General features: G+C 39.4%; 2 protein-coding genes across 5 annotated transcripts; one reads left to right on the forward strand and one right to left on the reverse strand.

The window, feature by feature from the left end:
* Positions 1-335: 335 nt before the first annotated feature.
* On the reverse strand, positions 336-11,727 carry LOC148414983 (uncharacterized). Of its 4 annotated transcripts, XM_088430226.1 has the most exons (20): positions 11,590-11,727; positions 10,468-11,074; positions 10,141-10,401; positions 9,860-10,048; positions 9,190-9,727; positions 9,026-9,126; positions 8,922-8,950; positions 7,694-7,734; positions 7,562-7,606; positions 7,243-7,375; positions 6,635-6,794; positions 6,422-6,545; positions 6,324-6,355; positions 4,821-4,884; positions 3,988-4,022; positions 3,684-3,756; positions 2,263-2,361; positions 2,094-2,107; positions 1,041-1,074; positions 336-928 (listed from the first exon to the last, which is right to left on the reverse strand). In XM_088430226.1, exons 1-20 carry the CDS (start codon positions 11,596-11,598, stop codon positions 859-861), a joined length of 2,658 nt encoding a protein of 885 aa, XP_088286352.1. In that variant the 5' UTR covers positions 11,599-11,727; the 3' UTR covers positions 336-858. The 4 variants fall into 4 exon arrangements, with proteins under 4 accessions (XP_088286352.1, XP_088286351.1, XP_088286350.1 ...); XM_088430225.1 differs by having other exon boundaries at positions 3,684-3,753; positions 10,141-11,074; XM_088430224.1 differs by having other exon boundaries at positions 10,141-11,074.
* Positions 11,728-12,167: 440 nt separating this feature from the next.
* Positions 12,168-17,155, forward strand: c8a (complement C8 alpha chain). Its single transcript, XM_088430228.1, has 11 exons — positions 12,168-12,378; positions 12,492-12,606; positions 13,844-13,991; positions 14,277-14,424; positions 14,837-15,026; positions 15,093-15,275; positions 15,388-15,628; positions 15,728-15,859; positions 16,146-16,303; positions 16,582-16,807; positions 16,943-17,155. Exons 1-11 carry the CDS (start codon positions 12,272-12,274, stop codon positions 17,092-17,094), a joined length of 1,800 nt encoding a protein of 599 aa, XP_088286354.1. The 5' UTR covers positions 12,168-12,271; the 3' UTR covers positions 17,095-17,155.
* Positions 17,156-17,831: the final 676 nt, after the last annotated feature.

Consider the following 17,831-nt stretch of genomic DNA (forward strand, 5'->3'; position numbering starts at 1 on the left):
TATACATAATGTAGTTTTTTTTAAGAAGCCATCTGCACTCTACAGAATTACACAATGTTGAGCAGTCCACATCTTTTTTTTTTAAAATCAGTGTATTAATACAATAACAGTCCACAAGTTGATCAGAGAAATCATTAACTTACAAATTTCGTTTTAACTGCGAGCATACATATTAATTTGGCACTATAAATGCATTGCAGTTGCTGCGTGCCTCACACCAAAATCATAAAGGCATGATGATTCTATTATTTTTATTGCAAAATTCAATGTTTTGGCTGACATGGGGCATTCTCTGCAACTTCTACATAACACACAGTGTTGATCCTTCCTTGTGAATGTGTCTTTGAGGATGAAAGACATGGACATGCTGCTCATTTATCCTGTAGGTTTGAAATTGCTAATCAATGTGTGGACTGACTCGGTTTGAGTTGGCGCTAATAGCAGCAATTAAATATGCATGTGCCACTGTCATCCTTTATGAACGGAGGTGGGGCATTAGAGTGTTACATTCAACCTACAGACAAAACAAAAATGGAATAAAAAAAAAACCCACATTTGTAAAAACACATGCTTTCTTCTGGATGTGAAGAGTTGTGAGCCTTGTATTGTGAAACAACAAAACAATGTGAACCAACACTCAAAAACAAACAATGTGATCCAGATGTGGTATGCATCGTCAATGTGAAAACACCCACATGAAAAACTCAGCAAGTGTAAAAAAAAAAAATGAAAATAAAAAAACGCCTCATTCAGTATGCTTATTTTAATTGGCCAGGGATGAAGTTTTTTTACCCCCCATCTCAGTTTGCAAACACACAAGATACGAGAGTGTACAAGCATCAAACTAAACCAGAGGTTTTACTCAGTGTCTGCATATAAAGGCGGTGGAGGGAGAAGTTCCAGCTCTGAGAAGTCCACTTCTTTTTCACTGTCAACCAAAATGAAAAACATGTGAGATTTTACTCAATGTTCCAGAGGCAAGAATAAGGGGTGGGGGTGCGCATAGCATAGCTTGATTCATTTCAGGTATAAACACTTACCAATAAGGAAGCTCTTCAACGGCACACAATAAGTCTGGACAAAAGAAACGGGACAGAAAAGTTACACAGATTCCGTGAAACACCATGCCCTAAAATATACTGTATTTCTCAAATCTCAAATATAAAACGCATCTGTGTATAGGACGAAACCTTAATTTTAGGGTCCAATTCTGTTTTTTTCTATGTTACCCTGTATAGGACGTACCAACAGTTTGTCGATAATGCAAATAGCAAAACAGAGTAAACGTCATCTTTGTAAATTCTTCATATTTTCTTGTGTCCATATCTGTAACTTATATATTTGTTGCAGGTTAAGTGCGTTTCAGATTTCCCACTTTGTGAGCATTCAGTGCAAACTTTGCCAGTGTAACGTTGAATGCCCTTGAAGCAATTTCACTTTTCCTCGTGACGCAGCTCAAGTTTATTTTGCCATAAATACTCCATGTTGGGCACCATTCTTGTTCCACCAAGTTTATGGTTGTGTATCTATGCCAGAAGACCACAATTAATAAAGGAGTCAAACCAAATACCTTTCCATGTTCTCTAACCAGTGGACACCGCTCCCTCGCTCACCATTCTTAATTGAATCAGCTGGACAAAACATAACCTTTACATGAAGCTCTTCGTTTTGGTAATATTCCTGTGTATGAACGAGAATTGACTCGGCTGTTGGTTCAGTCTGCTCATTTCTTTTATTGTAAATAATCCCGTGACAACTTCAGCTAGCATGAGCTGCTGTTAGCTGCAACAGGCACTGGCTACTAACAGCTAAATAGCTTCCACACTCGAGCTCATCTCGTTACGGTAATTTTTGAAAGAATGCAGCCGATCTTTAAGTTACCGTTTATAGGACGCACCCATCATTTTGGACTTCAATTTGGGGAAAAAATGTGTCTTATATTTGAAGGATTATGGTATGTTCACACAGGCAAGACTTCAAACAATCTTGGTGCTTGAAAGCGTGAAAACGATTGCTTTGTAGCCTCCTCCAAGCATCTCTAATATCAGTGGGATAGACAGTGGTGACAACAGTGGAGCCATGAAAACACTTACTTGGTGGGTCAGCACTTGGGATCAATGCACAGGAAAAATAGGGAGAGAAATAGGGGAAAAAAAAGTTGATGAATACACATTGCAAAAGACATATTAAAGAAAAAAAACTCATGTTGGTAATTCTCACTAAAAACACATCACTTGCGGTTAAGGTAAACGAATATTATACTTTGTAGGGGTTGGAGCTCCACTATCAGGAATGTCAGCAAATTCTTCTTTGCCGTTTTCAAAGAAGATGGCGAGCTTCTGCAGGGCTTCTTGTCTTTTCCTTTAAAAGGTGAAAACACAACATTTCTAAGACCTCAAAACCAACATCTCCAAAATGAACACACTGAATCTTACATGCATACGTTCTCAATGACGCTACAATAATTGACTACGTTTACCGAGGCAAAATTGCAATGACAATAGAACGTGCGGCCTTCATAAACTTGCACACCTTTGTTCCCCCCACAGAGCAATACATGAACTATGTATGGCCTACACCGTGGAAATTGTTTCATATGAATCATGGATGAGGTCAAACAAAACATAGCAGCACTCTTGAACACAAATTAACACCTAGAGCAGTCAAAATTGATCAAAAACTACCGGTAATCAATTACCAATATAATCGACAACTTTTTCAATAAGTGATTTGAGTGTTTTGAGCCATTATTTACTGGGTAATTTAAAAATCCTCAAATTTTAGGTTCAGAGGTATTTGATGTATTTTTTTGTGAAAACTGTTTGATAACCTTGTTTAATCAAAAAACATCGATTAACCAGTTTTGAAAAAATTGTTGAGTACAGCCTTGCTTCATGTAGCATACTTTTATTTTATTTGTTTCATCACTTAACTATATGAAATAACAAATAAATAAACTCTAAATGAGAAGCAAATGGTTTTGCAATAAATTTGATCGCAAAATGAAATGTCATCTGGTTAACCAGAGGAATAATCGACAGAATAATCGACGTCACGAATATGTGATAGTGACGGACAAGAACTGTCTTTCAAAGAGAAAAAACAACAACAAAAAAACAAACACTTGGGATCATTGGCAGGTGGTTGGTTCCCAGTTTAGCAATTGCATGTGTTTACATATGAGGCAAAAAGTTAAAAATAGAGATTGCAAAGCAGTTTATTTCAAACCTGGGTGATTGAAAAGTAATGCTCTATTCAAAAATTTTGACTTATTCATATCTTGTAATATTTTTCTTAAATATTTTATTTATGGGAATTACATCTATGTTCTAGTTTTCTTTTCAGATTGATCACCGGTATTTTGCTTGAAATCGTATTTGCTGAACATTACCAAAAGGTAATGCGTATGTTGACAAACTTTGAAATGTGACTGCTCTTTACATAACTACCTGTATACAGTATACCGTATGCATAAAGGCATTGATACCTCTTCCACTTCGTGATCATTATTTTTGTTCAAAAACATGTACTCCAATTATGAAGTACATATACCATCCACAATAGGAATTCTTTTACTTCATATGAAATATTTTACTTCACCAAAAGGAATTTAATTCAAGCCAAATAGCCAATTGGTTAACCATTTCTCCAGCATTTGCATTCATGTTGCACATTTGTCTTACTGGGTGTGCAGATCCTCAAGGTTGGCATCGCGCATCGTCAATACTGGTTTCTGGTTGTTAGTAAGGTCACCTGCTGTCAAAATGACAGGGCAGAGAGGAGCAGGTGAAGGGAAGGACGGAGGCAATGACAAAGAACGAGCAAGGGACAGAACAAAGGACTGTGGGAGAAAGGAACATCCACTTCAGAGTCATTTCTGTTACATTGTACATTACTACACACAGTGATCACATTGTCATTTGAAAGAGGTCATTAGGGGAAACACTTGATGTCCCCATGTTAAACATGGGTATCGTAGGTACTTACATATTTCAGGCATTGAGGTGGTTTGATGGGGCATGCTGCGAACGAAAAAACACATTTAGAGTGCACTCAAGCGTTCTTTACCCTGGACAGTGTATTTTTTGCACTATTAAAATCTGACTCAAACCAGGGCACCAAAAGAGAACATTTATTAGCTCTGTGTTCTAATTATTATTATTTTATTTTATTTTTTTTTTTTTCATCGAACTCACCCCCCCCCCAAAAAAAAAAGAACAAAGAAAGTATAAAACACTTAGGCTATATCAATAAGTAATATAGAACATCATGATCCACCCATCTTCATACATCGCGACCATTCGTTACTTGCTGTTGAATAAAAATGACATCACAGCTGTTCAGGGCTTAGCTAATGACCAATTATGGCTCAGCTGTCAAACACCCCATGCCAAAAATCAGAAAAAAAAAAAAAAGACAACCGTGGTCATTATCCAAGCGCTAAGCAACTCACGCCATTTCCAGTCAATATCAACTGGCAAAATTGAAATAAACCATTGAAATACCATTATTGGGTCGATAATTATTGTGCATGCCTTAATTACTATGGGCTGAATTGTGCATATTCCAAAAGGTTATAATCATAATGTTGTATTTTGATGAGTAGTGCAGCATAGAAAATATTATAAAAATGACTTGTCTTCAGCCTAAAACTCAAAATGTCTTGGACATACCAAATGGAGCAGAGATAAAAGTTGTTGCATAAATAAAGTCAGCATAACAAAAGCTACTGCACATGCAAGTGCTTTGTGAGGCTCAGTTGGTCATCAAAAAAAAAAAAAAAGAAAAAAAAGAGAGAAATATTGGAATTATCGCCTTACTGGCTATCGTAGCAGGCTGAGAGCGTTTCATCTTCACAGGCCCACTCTTCACTGTCGTCGGTGACTGTGGGAAAACAAATGACTATGATTAAGCAGTCCGTAGAGGTATGACGGGGTACCAACCAAGAAAGTCTTTATTTGAAAAAAAAGAAAAAAAATCGTTATAGGCCAACTATTTTGAGTAGACAGGTATTTAGGTCATTTGGGGCTCGTCCAAGCTTAGTGCAACTGTGTTTCGTCACACAAGTCCATATTCGCACAAGACTTTTTCCAACATAGCCAAATTTTAAGTCCCCGCCGCAAGAAATATGAAGAAAATAAATGTTTGGGGATTCAAATAACAAAACAAGTAACATTCTGCTTTTGAAAATCAGTGCTTGGTGTTGATTGTTAATCTCTTAGAGTTATCAAGATTTAAAAAAAAAAAAAAAAAAAGTTATTTTATTTTGCAGTTGTGTCATACTCCCTTGGAATGCAGTTGTACAGTACACCAATCAAAACAACCACACACATTAACATCATATTAAAACTGTTCATACCAGTTTGTTTTTTTTTCCCTCCCACATTGTCTGCCTTAATTGGCAACTACAGCGTGCAGTGGGAGGCTCCTCTCATTGTGCATCATACATGAGTAGTCTTCGATTACAGCATCCCATCTGATCGTTCACTTCCTGGTTTGACGGCTTCATTACTACAGGAAGTTTGCTACTGCAGCTTTTTGCTACTACCACCGCGGGTAACGTGGCTAACATGTTACCATATGCTACTTTCACTGAGGTTTTTTATGTGTTATCATTTGAGGTAGGTCCCGAGCAGTCTACCGGGCTAAAGTGCGGGTCAAGAAGGCGAACCAATCAAACCTTTCCTTCCATCCAAACAAACAAACAATGTCGGCTGTCTGGGAAGTTTTCGACTTTCGAAAAAGAGCAGATTAAGTTGCGTGTAAGCTACGAGCTAGTAGTGTGTGAGCGAGTGAGACTGCTAGCGTGTTTTATGTGAGGATGTGTGCGCGCACGGGGAAAAAGACTTTCGTCAAAATTAGGTGACTGAATCCACATTGTACTATTAATTGATACACATAGTTGAATGATTGATTTGCAATAAACTAGTTAATTTCAAATTAATTTTAAAAATATTGTATATTTATACCAATTTTAAATCAAATATTATAGTGCATTTATACTTATTTTATACAAAGTGCTCATATTTTCTCATATTTCATTTCAGTTAAAATTGGACATGGTCAATCAGAAAGAATTCATGTATATGTCCATTGGTTTGTTTTGATTTTATTTGCATATTTATTTTAGTTTAATAAGTAACGTTTGTTATTGTAACAAATGCTGTAGTTTTTGTTTAAAAATAAGACTTTTCATGTAGAAAATGGTTATTTAGCAAAAAAGAATGAAAAATTATATATTTTAGAGCTAATTTCAATACCGTGATATTTTCGCTCAAGGTTATACTGTCAGATTGTGGTCGGTATATGATTATGATACTCACAACTGCTTGTGACTACAAGGTGGCTTGAGGATCTGGAAAAGAAAGAATCATTACAAAAGTGGCTTCACTATGCGCACTGACGCTTCCATGTTATGCACCTGCTGCCAATGCTGATGGTGTCTCCATCCAGGTTGCCACCACGTCCAGCTGCTTGGGCTTTTTTGCTGAGCTCCAGCATCTCCTTGATATTAAGCTCCACGTTCATCACTGAGATGTAGCCATCTGTGAAACCCAGGACAGAGCACAGAATCTAAAAGGCTCAAAAGAACAACCAATGTCTATAGTGAAATTTTGTGGGCATTTAATCTCACATTTGTGGCTTGCATCCCGAGCCAACCATTTCCCTTTGGGGCAGTTAGTGGTACGAATGATGCTGACTGTGTCGCCGCTTTTAACAGGCAGGTCATTCTTGCGGACTTTATTAGCCACCATCACCTTAGCATGGTACATTGGCTCTTCATCGCCTGTCACCTGGAGAGACGCGCATCAGAAGCTTCTCAGTGTGGTGTCTACATGCAACTCATATTTTGCTTGATTGGTCTTCATATCAGTCATAAAAGCAGTAAATAATTTAAAAGAAAATGTGGTGACCTCCACTCAAATCGATCTCAGATCGACAAATTTCTAGGTGCACGAACAAATAAATGGTACCCCTATAGTTGCTTCTCTTTTTAACCCTTCTGGTAAATGTAACAGGTGGGCCCACTATGTCACGGTAATCATATTTACCAATACAGTCACCACAGCAGACACAGCGCATGAAAATCAGTGCTTTAAATGAAGGCCTTCACCCGAATAAATTCCATAACCTGATGAAAGGGCTCTCATCAAAACAATTCAGTAAATGGCTCTGATTACTACAGTATGCCAAAGTGTTAAAACGACGTTCAAAGTATTACTAAGTAATGGTCAGACCTACTTTGAACTTCTTTTTCATTTCATTTTCTTTCTTCTCCCTCTCTCGTTGCTCCTTTTTCTCCTTCTCCAGTCGCTGCTTCTCCCTCTTCTTCAGTTCTTTATAGTCAGTGGTGTTGGGACTTTGCCGTTCCTTACTGAGAAAAAAAAACAAAAAAAAAAACTGTTCAGCAGCAACAAAAGGCTTGTTTTCCATTATCTGTTACAAGCACGATTGGTTGAGCTTGAACAGAACCATATGCCAGTAAGATTGATAGAAGTACAGAAGTTGCAGTACAACTTCTCATTTTATTGAAAGCATGAGGGAGTGATGCGCAACATACCCGTGGGCATGGTTATGGGATGAATGTTCTCCTGATATGCTGCCCCTGTTTATCAGCATAGAGAAGAAAAAAAGAAATCAATTAAAGGCAGGCCTCCATCAGGAAAAGTGTGTCAATTAAAACGGGACATACCATGGATTCCGTGGCCAAACGTTATGAGACGCCTCCTCTTTCTTCAGGTAAACAATATATGTTATTTATATGGCTATTCTAAGAATTCTCTCTTTAAAGCCAGATTTCTGACTCTTTTATTTATGTTTAATGAAATATTCTGACAGTCTGAATGTCATAAGTCTGAATATTGTAGAATTCTGATTGAAAGAGAATTGTGACTAATACGAGAAGTCAGACTTTTGACTGTAAATTCAGAGTTCTCTCATTCATTCAAAAGTCTCAATCCTTCAAAATGTTGTTTTCAAAATCAGAATCCTCACTCTAAAGATACATAGTAAAGATAAATTAAATACCATAGTCAGAAACCTGACTTGAAAGAGAGCATTCTGAGAACACACATTGTTGAATTCTTTCTTTAACCCATGGGAGAAAATGTTGACCCGACTCGGGCTTTTTGATGTTTGATATCAAAGGAAAAGCACACGCAAAAAAAAAAAAAAAAAAAAACACTAGGAGGTTGAAATATTGCATAGATTGTCAAAACATGACAAATTTCCATATGCCACGCTGTCGTCCCTTCTAAATGCTTACAAACGGGAGGCCAAGAGGTACACCTTGTAGGTGTCAAATTTAGCCCATGTCGGGCTCATTTACTGCCATTGAAATTTGGAAATACTGTATTGCCAATTTAGGACATATTGAAAACCTACATCAATTGTTTTATTGTGCATTTCCCCCAAGTTTTGCATTAATCCTTTCAACGGCAACTCGCGAATGGGTAGCAATAGAGTTTTTTTTGTTAACACCGAAAAACCACCAGGTGGCGCTAGCAATTGACAATTGGCTTAGCCTAGACTCCCATTGTGCAAAAGTCTTCAAAAGTGATAGTACTCTAATTATGAAATAATAAATATTCCTATTTTAATTTCATAAATATATAGAGTGCAGTCACTTTTTTTTATATGTATGTATAGGACTGATGCTAATGAACATTTTGAGGGGGTGAAAGTAAATATATACTTACATTTGACGATGTTAGGACCAATTCAAAGTCAGCCTAAGTTCTGTGATTATAAGGCCAGGCGATATAAAAATCTCCGGGGTTAACCCAGGGGTTAAAAGGCCATAATTCTGAGATAAAAAGTTAGAAACCTGCTATTTTTTTTTCCTTTTGTGACTCTAATCCTTTTGGTATGTAAGTAATGTAAAGACAACAAATCAGATGTAAAAAAAAAAAAAAAGTTACCGCAGGAAGGTTGTTATCCGCATATGGATCTAAAAGAAAAGGTCAACCTTAGTTCTGCAAAGGTTATTTTGGAAAAAAAAAAAGATTTACAAAAGTCTCCTTACTCTTCAAACTGCCTTTCTGCTTGCGCGAATTCTGGCACAAGAAAAACTTGTTGATGTTTTCCACATCTTCATATACGTTGTCACACTCATAGTTTTGTTCACTGAAACAAACAACCCATGTAAAAAAAAACAACAAACAACAGCTAAAATTCTTCTTGACTCACCTTGTATGTGTGTCAGTCTCATCATTAGTTGAGGCTGCTTGCAGATTGAGCTCAGTTTCATCTCGGGCAGAGTGGTACTCAGCAGCTGACAGTTCGGCCTCATCAGCACAAGAGGTTGGAGGAGGAGTAACAACCACGGCCTCACTCTGGCTCCTTCGCACATGTGTGATGGACTCTGTCAGATTTGATGGTTCAGGGAAGCTGGCTGGATTAGGCGGTATTCCGTTGAGACTGCCAAGGTTCAGCTGTAGCTGGACAACAGAGCTTTCATTGGCCCCTGCGGAAGTACACGTGTCACTTTGTGAAGGCTTGGATTCAGGGACTCCACAGTGAGTTGGCACAGGAGGTGCAGAGCCAAGGCCTCCCAAATCTAGAACCTCTCGGTCTAAAGCGGCAATATCTACAGCCTCACTCTCTATGGGCTCCATCTCGGGAGTCTCAAAGTCCGGAAACACAGGAGCATCCAGGACAGCACTGAATATGAGTTTTTCTGGCTCTTGACCTTCAATTGGCTGTTGGCTGAGATCTTTGAATACCTCTATGAAAAGACATATCAGCACTTAAGCAGATGTCCACTCTCACCACAAATATGCAAAATACAACAAGCAGTAAAATATATTATATACAGTGACGCCAGGATAGAATAAACAAGGAAAAAAAGTTAACACACCATTAACTGAAGTTTTTTGGTAATGTGTGAGAGAAACTGATGGTGGTCTGGTAGGCTTTAGTGGTTTTGGCCCCAGTGACCTCAAGTCAGGTAGAGGATTCTTTGGAGGAGCCGAATGGGAATGAAGGTCAGCAGTGATAGAAGGACCTTCAGATTCATCTTGACAGCAGTGTTTAATCATTGCAGATTCTTAGGAGGAGGAGAAAAAAAAATCATAATTATACAAATATTTGAGTACTGTGAGTTAATGCATACGATGACAAAACAATTTTCCAACATACTTTGAGCTGACGTATTGACTTTGGAGAAAGGTCGGGCAGAGATGCATGCAAGATGTGGGAGCCCAACGGGTGGAGGAGGAAGGTCAGGCTCCACACTTTCTATGTTCTTCTGTGGTGAAAACAAAGTTCTCTCACTTGAGACAGAGTCTGGAGAATGCAGACTCCTGGATTTGCTGGAAATCAATACTTGTCGCCGGGAGAATTTTCTTTTTGCCCTCTCCAAGGTGCTAATGATGAGATTGTCAGAGTCGACACTCGTGTCTACTAACAGAGGACTGACTGAGACATCTGGACTGGAGAGGCGGCGCTCGGCGGTTAATAGGTCACCTTGGAGCGAAACACCATCTTCTGAAGTAAGCTTTTCCACAGAGGGCAGCTTACCAGGAGCACTGGAAGGTCTGGTGGTCAGTTCAGCATATGCAGGTTCCTCTTCACTTTCTGTGCTGAACTTTGGTGCTTTAGAAGACTTCAGAGCAAGCAAAAAATTATTCTTGACTTTCATTTGTGGGATTTCTTTTGCAGTTTCTTGTTCTTGTTGTGACTCTTTTTTGGGTAGCGGGTCAACCTTCTGATCTTTAGAACACAGGATTGGAAGCACCCGAGGCATGTGTCGTTCTTTGAAGGACTGCTTTTTTGTGCTGTCCACATTACTTCCTTGAGAAAAAGGGGAGATTTGCGGAGGTTGTGCTTGAAAAAAAATGGGGCGCTTCCCGCCAGAAGCTCGCAATTCATCTCTGAAGATAATTCTTGGAACCACTGTTGTCTTATTTTCTATGGCAGTGTAACTACTGCTAACCACTGAACTACAGTGACCACCAACAGGAGGAAATTGTTTGGGTTTTTCTGGTACAGCTGGTCGAGTGGTTTTTGACTGAGCCAGAAGTGCTTCCTCCTGAAACTTAGCTCTCAAAGCTTTGAAGTTGATTTGACTCTCCTGGTAGGGGGGGGAAATACAAATTACATCAACATAAAAAATAAAAATAAAAAAAGAATGGGATATGGTAGTCATACTGGCTCTTGGAAATTTCTACGCCCTCGCTCAAATAAGAACCTATCAAGAATGTTTTGTAAGTAAATGTTTAAGTTTTTAGGTGGTTAGGTGGTTTAGGTGGTTTTTAGGTTGGTTGGCGAATCATGCTGGAAACTGTATAATAAACCTAATAAAGACAAATATTAATTATACTTGCATAGGAAAGTACACAATCATTTGTTTGAAAAGGATAATAAATAAATAGGAGTGCCATATCTGTATCTGGCATATGTGTCATGCTAAAATAATCTGGATGTGCGTTATGTTGATACAAAAAAATGACACGATGAAGCACTACGATAGTGGTCCACCTACTCAACTTTAGATAGCACATTGCACATAGATAGCAACAAAAAAAAGAAAGAACGCACATTTACAAAATAGGACGATTAAAAAAAAACAAAAAAACATTTGCTTACCTCTTCCATTGTAGCTCGTTTTGTTCATAACTGTTCAGATTTGAGCATTGAAATGCAGCCTGAGCGCTGACGTCGTCCGTGGAGTTTAGATCTGCAGGCAACTTTCAAGCGGAGTTTCGATGCTAATCATCGAAGATGCTAATACAAACAATTTGAAGGCGCTGATTCATTGGTGCGCATGCGTAATATGAGTCATTGTATACGTGCGCGTTCACGATTCCAAACCGAAAAAAGACGTTCGAGTTTTTGGGAGATGAGGATGGAGGGTTAAACGTGAGAATTAGCAATTTTCTTGTAGTTTACATCCACAAACTGTTATTAGTCTAAAATGCGCACACCATTAGACTCATATATATTTTCCACTAGGATAAAAAGGTTAAAATAAATAAATAAATAAAATCGCGCGAGTCGCACATTTCAAATGTCAAAAATGAAGTTTTTTTTATTGCTTTAAACCCAAACTTTTAATTTTTTTTCCAGAATCACATGTCACTATTGGGTTTTGCTTTTAAAGAGTGATGATTGAACTTTCCCAACTGTTGTAAGAGCTTTTGTTTACTCTTGATCAATGATTCATTTGGTTGGTCAAGACTGCAATAGTAGGAAGGAAGACCCACGGGATGACAACAGCTGTTCTGAGATGCTCCATTTACATCTTGAACATTAGCTTGATAATATCAGCATGGAAAGTGTAATTCACTTCCTATGTTTCTGTCTGCTGCATTTTTCCATAATTTTCAGCTCCAATGTGTATGCTTGCATGAGACAATGGACACCAACACACAACAGGTACAGCATATAATAACATTCTCTCGAGATTTTAATGTCTTGAGAAGAATTGAGAAGAGAGATGTTTTTTTGTTGTTGCTTTTGTTTTTGTTTTTGTTTTTCCCCCCCTCCAGAACCAGTGTTTCTGCTGCAAGGCTAGCGAGAGCTGTAAACACACCAATACCCGTGAACTGCAAACTGGGGCCCTGGTCAACATGGACATCATGTAATTCTTGCACAGACCAAAAGGTACGGTGGAAATTTTATTCTGAATAGAAGGAATAACACAGCCATTTACAACTATAATTCAATGTTGTGCTGTCAATGTGCTTTAGACTTTAGACCTAAGCTTGTTTACTTGAAAGTTATTTGTGGCAGTTGGTTGTCAACCAAGTTGGGGGTGAATAAATCAAAATGAAATCAAGTCTTGTACTCTAATAATCGCAGAAAAAAAAAGACGAACATATTTGCTGATATCATGCCATCTATCTATCCATCCATCCATTATCTTCCGCTTATCTGGCATTGGATCATGGGGGCAGCAACTTGAGTCGAGGGGCAATAAGTATGCCCACACCTGCTCTGCGCCTCTCACCATGGGCAACTCCAGAGTGGAAGAGAGTCCAACCCCTCTTGAGAGGAGTGGTACCAGAGCCCAAGCTATGAGTGGAGGCAAATCCGACTATTTTAGGCAGAACTGCTTGGCCTCGCATACCAGCTCAGGGTCTTTCCCCGCCAGAAAGGTGACATTCCATGTCCCAAGAGCTAGCTTCTGTAGCAGGGGATTGGTGTGCCAAGATCCCTGACTCTGCCGCCGCACAGCTTTCTATTGCACCCGTTCCCTTTGTGGGAGGGGGACCCACTTTGCCTTTTCGGGCTGTTCCTGGCCGGGTGTGAAGGGAATCATATATTACGTTATTATCATTATGTGCTTAGTTCATTGTTACCCATTTATGCAGTCCTAGTTCATCTTGACCCTGTCCTTAGATAGAGCTGTTGACGCACGAAAGTATTAGCCGGGACCTTGGCCCAACTGCCGGTGGCGCCCGGCTGGCTCTTTTGTTGTGTCTTGTAATCTGCTATGCTTCTGCTCAATAAAAGCCAGGGGGGGACGGCTGGGCAGTGAAAAACTAGCGTTGGAAGACCCACGAGTTACATTTGCCCAAGCTTTTTCCCTATGCCCGGCATAGAAAAGTCAATCTTGGCTGGTCTGAGTTACTCTTTTTGCTGTTTAAGCAGCTAGGCTTGTCCTAGTCTTCTTTTCTGAGATTTCTCTGACACCGGGCCCCATGGGTCCTGGCCTGGCCACCAAGCGCTCGCCAGCGAAACCCACCTCCAGACCTGGCTGCCAAAAAAATTAGAGGCTTTTTTTGTAATTTGTCAATCATATCATGTCTGTTGTCATTTTAAAAGTAAACAACATCAATACATCAGAATGTTCCATTTCACCCCCTTTAAATCCTCCTCAACAATTAATCGTTCTCAGTTCCGTTTCCGATATCTGGAGAAACCATCGCAGTTTGGAGGGACGCCATGCCTCGAGACGCTGTGGGAGAGTTTGGCATGTCCAACAACAACGGCACAGTGTTTGGTCCCAGATTACTGTGGTGAGAGCTTCACCTGCAAAGAAACAGGCAAGTTCTATCAATGTCAGCAATTCAAACCTGCAGTGTTAATGAGTGTTTGTTTTCAGAAAAAAAGGTTAGAGTGTTGGGGTAGATGCTTAAGAAATGCTCCAACAATAGCTAAGTGTAGACAATTTGTGGTTGCTATGGCAATGACCAAGATGCTATCCATCTGTTTGAAAATTCAGCATAGATCTAATAATTATGAAGGTGTTTTTTTAAAGGGACAATCACTGAACATTCTTCCTAATTGCTAGATAAATTAAACTATTGGCCTTTGTTTGTATGCTGCAGGACGCTGTATTAGCCAGTCTCTTCGCTGTAATGGAGAGGCAGACTGCGATGACTTTTCGGATGAAGAGGGTTGTGAAGTCTTCAACCGGAGGCATGACAAGTGCTCCACTCTCTTCACCATCCCTGGGGCTGAGCGTGGCACACAGGGGTAAACACTCTTACTATAAGATAAATGAAACTGATGCAATGGTTTTTGCTGTCAACAAAAAAGGAAGCAGAAAAAAAATTTCAATGCAGTCCATCTGTTTTTTTTTTTAAGCAATTTGTTTACAGCTCAAAGACCATCACTAAGTTATTCCAAATAAAGATGTTTATCTTTTGGAAAATTCTTCAGTGTACACAACTTAATTACTGTTAAAATATGCAGTCGTTTCCTAAAACTATTGTGTTCCACAAGTTTTGGCAAGCAGGAATCAAACAGACACTCGTATTGGCTGAAGATGTTTAGAGTCTTCGCATGCTGTATTTGCTTACATAATGCTGTCAACTGTTTCTTTGGCTCATAATAACAGAGAACTGTATGATACTATACTCATATTTGTGTTTTTCTAATGTTCCAGCTACAATGTCTTGACTGGAGAGTTTGTGAATCATGTACTTGACCCAAAGTACTTTGGCGGAAAATGTCAATATGTGTATAATGGTGAATGGAGAAAGTTGACCTACGACTCGTTTTGTGAAAGCCTGCATTACAACGAAGATGAAAAAAACTACAGGAAACCTTACAACTACCATGCCTACCGCTTTGTGGTACTGTGATTTACTGTGCCATACAGCTTAGCAGATACATGGTAATGCAATTTTTATCTTATGCAGGCAGAGGCCACATCAGAGGGTACTCAGGAATATTACAGTAACGTGGTGAGCCTGTTAAATGCAAGGAAGACTATGAGATCCTCCAATGCAGGCATCTCAGTTGGCATCTATTATGTGCAAGTCGGACTCAGTGGAAGTAAGCAATCGGAGTTTCTAAGGAATGTATCACAGTATAAAAGCCAGGTACTGTAATATTAAATCATTTACATGTCGTCATACACAACATCAAGTACAAATGAGCGCACTCAGTGAGCTGGCTCCTAAAATATCACTTATGAAGAATTTTTGCTGTCAGGATCTTGGCTTCATCAGGCTTTGGTCCAAAGTGGAAACAGCTCACTTCAAGATGAGAAGCAATAGGCTGATGCTCCATGAGGATTTCTACCTGTCCTTGATGGAACTCCCTGAGCAATATGACTTTGGCATGTATTCCCGCTTCTTCAACTCATTTGGCACCCACTATGTTACTGAAGGATCAATGGGAGGAACACTGGAATATGTGGTGGTGGTCAACAAAACAGCCATGGCTGAATCAAGTAAGGTGGACCTTCTTGTTTAAACATGTTAGAGTACACATGTTGTCTCTATGTTGATGTTGATGTGGGCCTTTTTAATCATTATGTATCCCTACATAGAGCTTGAATGGAAACAGGCTGGTTCATGCATAGGTGCCTCTATTGGACTGAGCAGTCCAATCGGCCAGTACGGACAGGCAGATCTCACAGTCGGGGGTGAATTATGTAAAAAAGGTGGACCCTCGTTACATGGTGAGTTAGGCATTGGACTTTCAAAAACCAGAGAAGATATACATAAGTACAGAATCAGAAGATGAATGCAATGAGACTGCTAATGGATAAACTAGGCATAGGAAATAGAATTTGTTGTGTCATCGAAGATACACATATGTAAAGATGTTCAAAATGTTTATTAGTAGCACCCTTTTACGACTTTGTTTTGTTTCATTGAATGGCTAAAGGCTTACAAAAATATTGAGCTTTGTTACTTTAAAATGACTTTTTAACTTAATGTTATTATTTTTGCTTTGGTCTAAAGTCACAGACCGAGGTTCTGCTGTGATTAAGGACGTTATCACACTGGTGAAGGGTGGTTACACAGACACCAGCAGTGGCTTGTTGGTCATCAGGGATCCTGACACCTACCGCAAGTGGGGAGCAAGTCTTAAATACAACCCGACAGTCGTTGAACATGAGGTAAGAGTCAGACCGATTAAAATTGAGTATGTTGAAAAATGCTGAGTGAGCCTGTAGCTATTTAAATATAATCTTTAAGCAAAACTAAATACAATATGAATTATAGAGGAAGGTGTCACTGAATACGCAGTTTTCATTTTTTTGCATCTATGCTTACATTTGTCCATGGTATGGCTTTTGTGCAATAGAAAAAGAAAAAAATAAATATTACACTTGATATGATAAAACGTTGGGAAAACCTCTCTCTTTTGCCACTTTGTCTCTTCCAACCGTGCCAGGTCATGCCAATCTATGAACTTGTGCGCCTCAGCACAGCATCTGATCAAGTTGGAGCCAGGTTGGCCAACCTCCAGAGGGGGCTGGAAGAGTATCAGCAGCAGTTCAGCGCTTGTCGCTGCGCTCCCTGCAGGCATAATGGGATCCCTGTGCTCATTGGTACATCCTGCAGCTGCATCTGTAAACCAGGCTACCAAGGAGAAGCCTGTGAGGACACTCGGCGAGTTGGTGAGACAATAAGAAGTAGCCTATTGCATAATTTTACTCTGCTATAGTAATAGGTATTATAATGATGTGTTTATAAAAATGTGATACTTAACTGTGACCTATCAATCTATTTACATTTTGATTGGATGCCCACAGGAACTGGAACAGATGGGTCATGGTCCTGCTGGGGAGTTTGGTCTGCTTGTACATCAGGGAGGAAACAGCGCACTAGGGCCTGTAATAATCCTGCACCTGATGGAGGCGGAGCTACATGCCTAGGCTCCTCCTCTCAATCGCAGCGCTGTTGAAAGTACATGTTTTATTGTGTAATTGCAATTCTAAAGGTTTCAAATAAAATGAATACAGTTGTGCTGCCTGAATCAAACAATTTGCAATTGCGGTTCTTTTAGTAATGGAATGTACATGTTCTTTGTGCTAATTTGTAAAAACTTGGGATGAGGAATAGATTTTTTTGGAAAGACCTCTGACACAAGCTCTGCGCAGTAATAAGACGCATACAAAATTGACTCTTACCAGTCAAGTAGAAGGCAGGACGGCAACTTCATGTACAGTCATCCAGGCACACGGAGGTTAGCAACAGGCTACAACACCACACTTTAAGGCAGTGGACACAAGGAAGACACAATGGCTGCTTTTACCCGGCCCTTTCCTCCAATATGAATTCTTGTTGAATTGCACGTATTGTGATGTCTTTGCTGGCTTTTCTTTTGTGTTTGTTGGATGACTTCAAATGCGTAGAGTAAATGCAGTAATCCTAACTCCCAAACCGATCGATCGTCAAGCCTCATCGCGATACTTTCTTGTGTGCTACATACAGCGTAATGTTCCCCTTCCCCCTTCTTTCTCCGCAACTTCCTTTTTAGTCATTCTACTTTTTATTCTCTTCCTTGTACGTATTTACGATTTTTTCCCTCTTTTTCCTCTTCTGTTTTTATTTGCATTTGGCATACAAACCAGAAACTCGGCTGCACACAACATGAAAACTGTCATCCAAAAGCTCCCCGTATAATATAATTAATGGTTA

The sequence above is a fragment of the Hippichthys cyanospilos genome, chromosome 12, assembly GCF_059441005.1.
Source record: "Hippichthys cyanospilos isolate Australia breed blue-spotted pipefish chromosome 12, RoL_Hcya_1.0, whole genome shotgun sequence".
Classification (NCBI taxonomy): domain Eukaryota; kingdom Metazoa; phylum Chordata; class Actinopteri; order Syngnathiformes; family Syngnathidae; genus Hippichthys; species Hippichthys cyanospilos.

Excerpts from the sequence above, each read along its gene's own strand:
- LOC148414983 (XM_088430224.1), bottom strand. Across the intron at positions 4,885-6,323 it reads CCTTGTAGTCACAAGCAGTT|TCACCGACGACAGTGAAGAG; the intron begins GTGAGTATCATA and ends GTTTTCCCACAG. Across the intron at positions 3,757-3,987 it reads CACCTCAATGCCTGAAATAT|CAGGTGACCTTACTAACAAC; the intron begins GTAAGTACCTAC and ends TCATTTTGACAG.
- c8a (XM_088430228.1), top strand. The coding sequence starts at position 12,272 with ATGGAAAGTGTAATTCACTTCCTATGTTTCTGTCTGCTGCATTTTTCC. Across the intron at positions 12,607-13,843 it reads ATTCTTGCACAGACCAAAAG|TTCCGTTTCCGATATCTGGA; the intron begins GTACGGTGGAAA and ends AATCGTTCTCAG. Across the intron at positions 15,860-16,145 it reads AGGTGGACCCTCGTTACATG|TCACAGACCGAGGTTCTGCT; the intron begins GTGAGTTAGGCA and ends TTTGGTCTAAAG.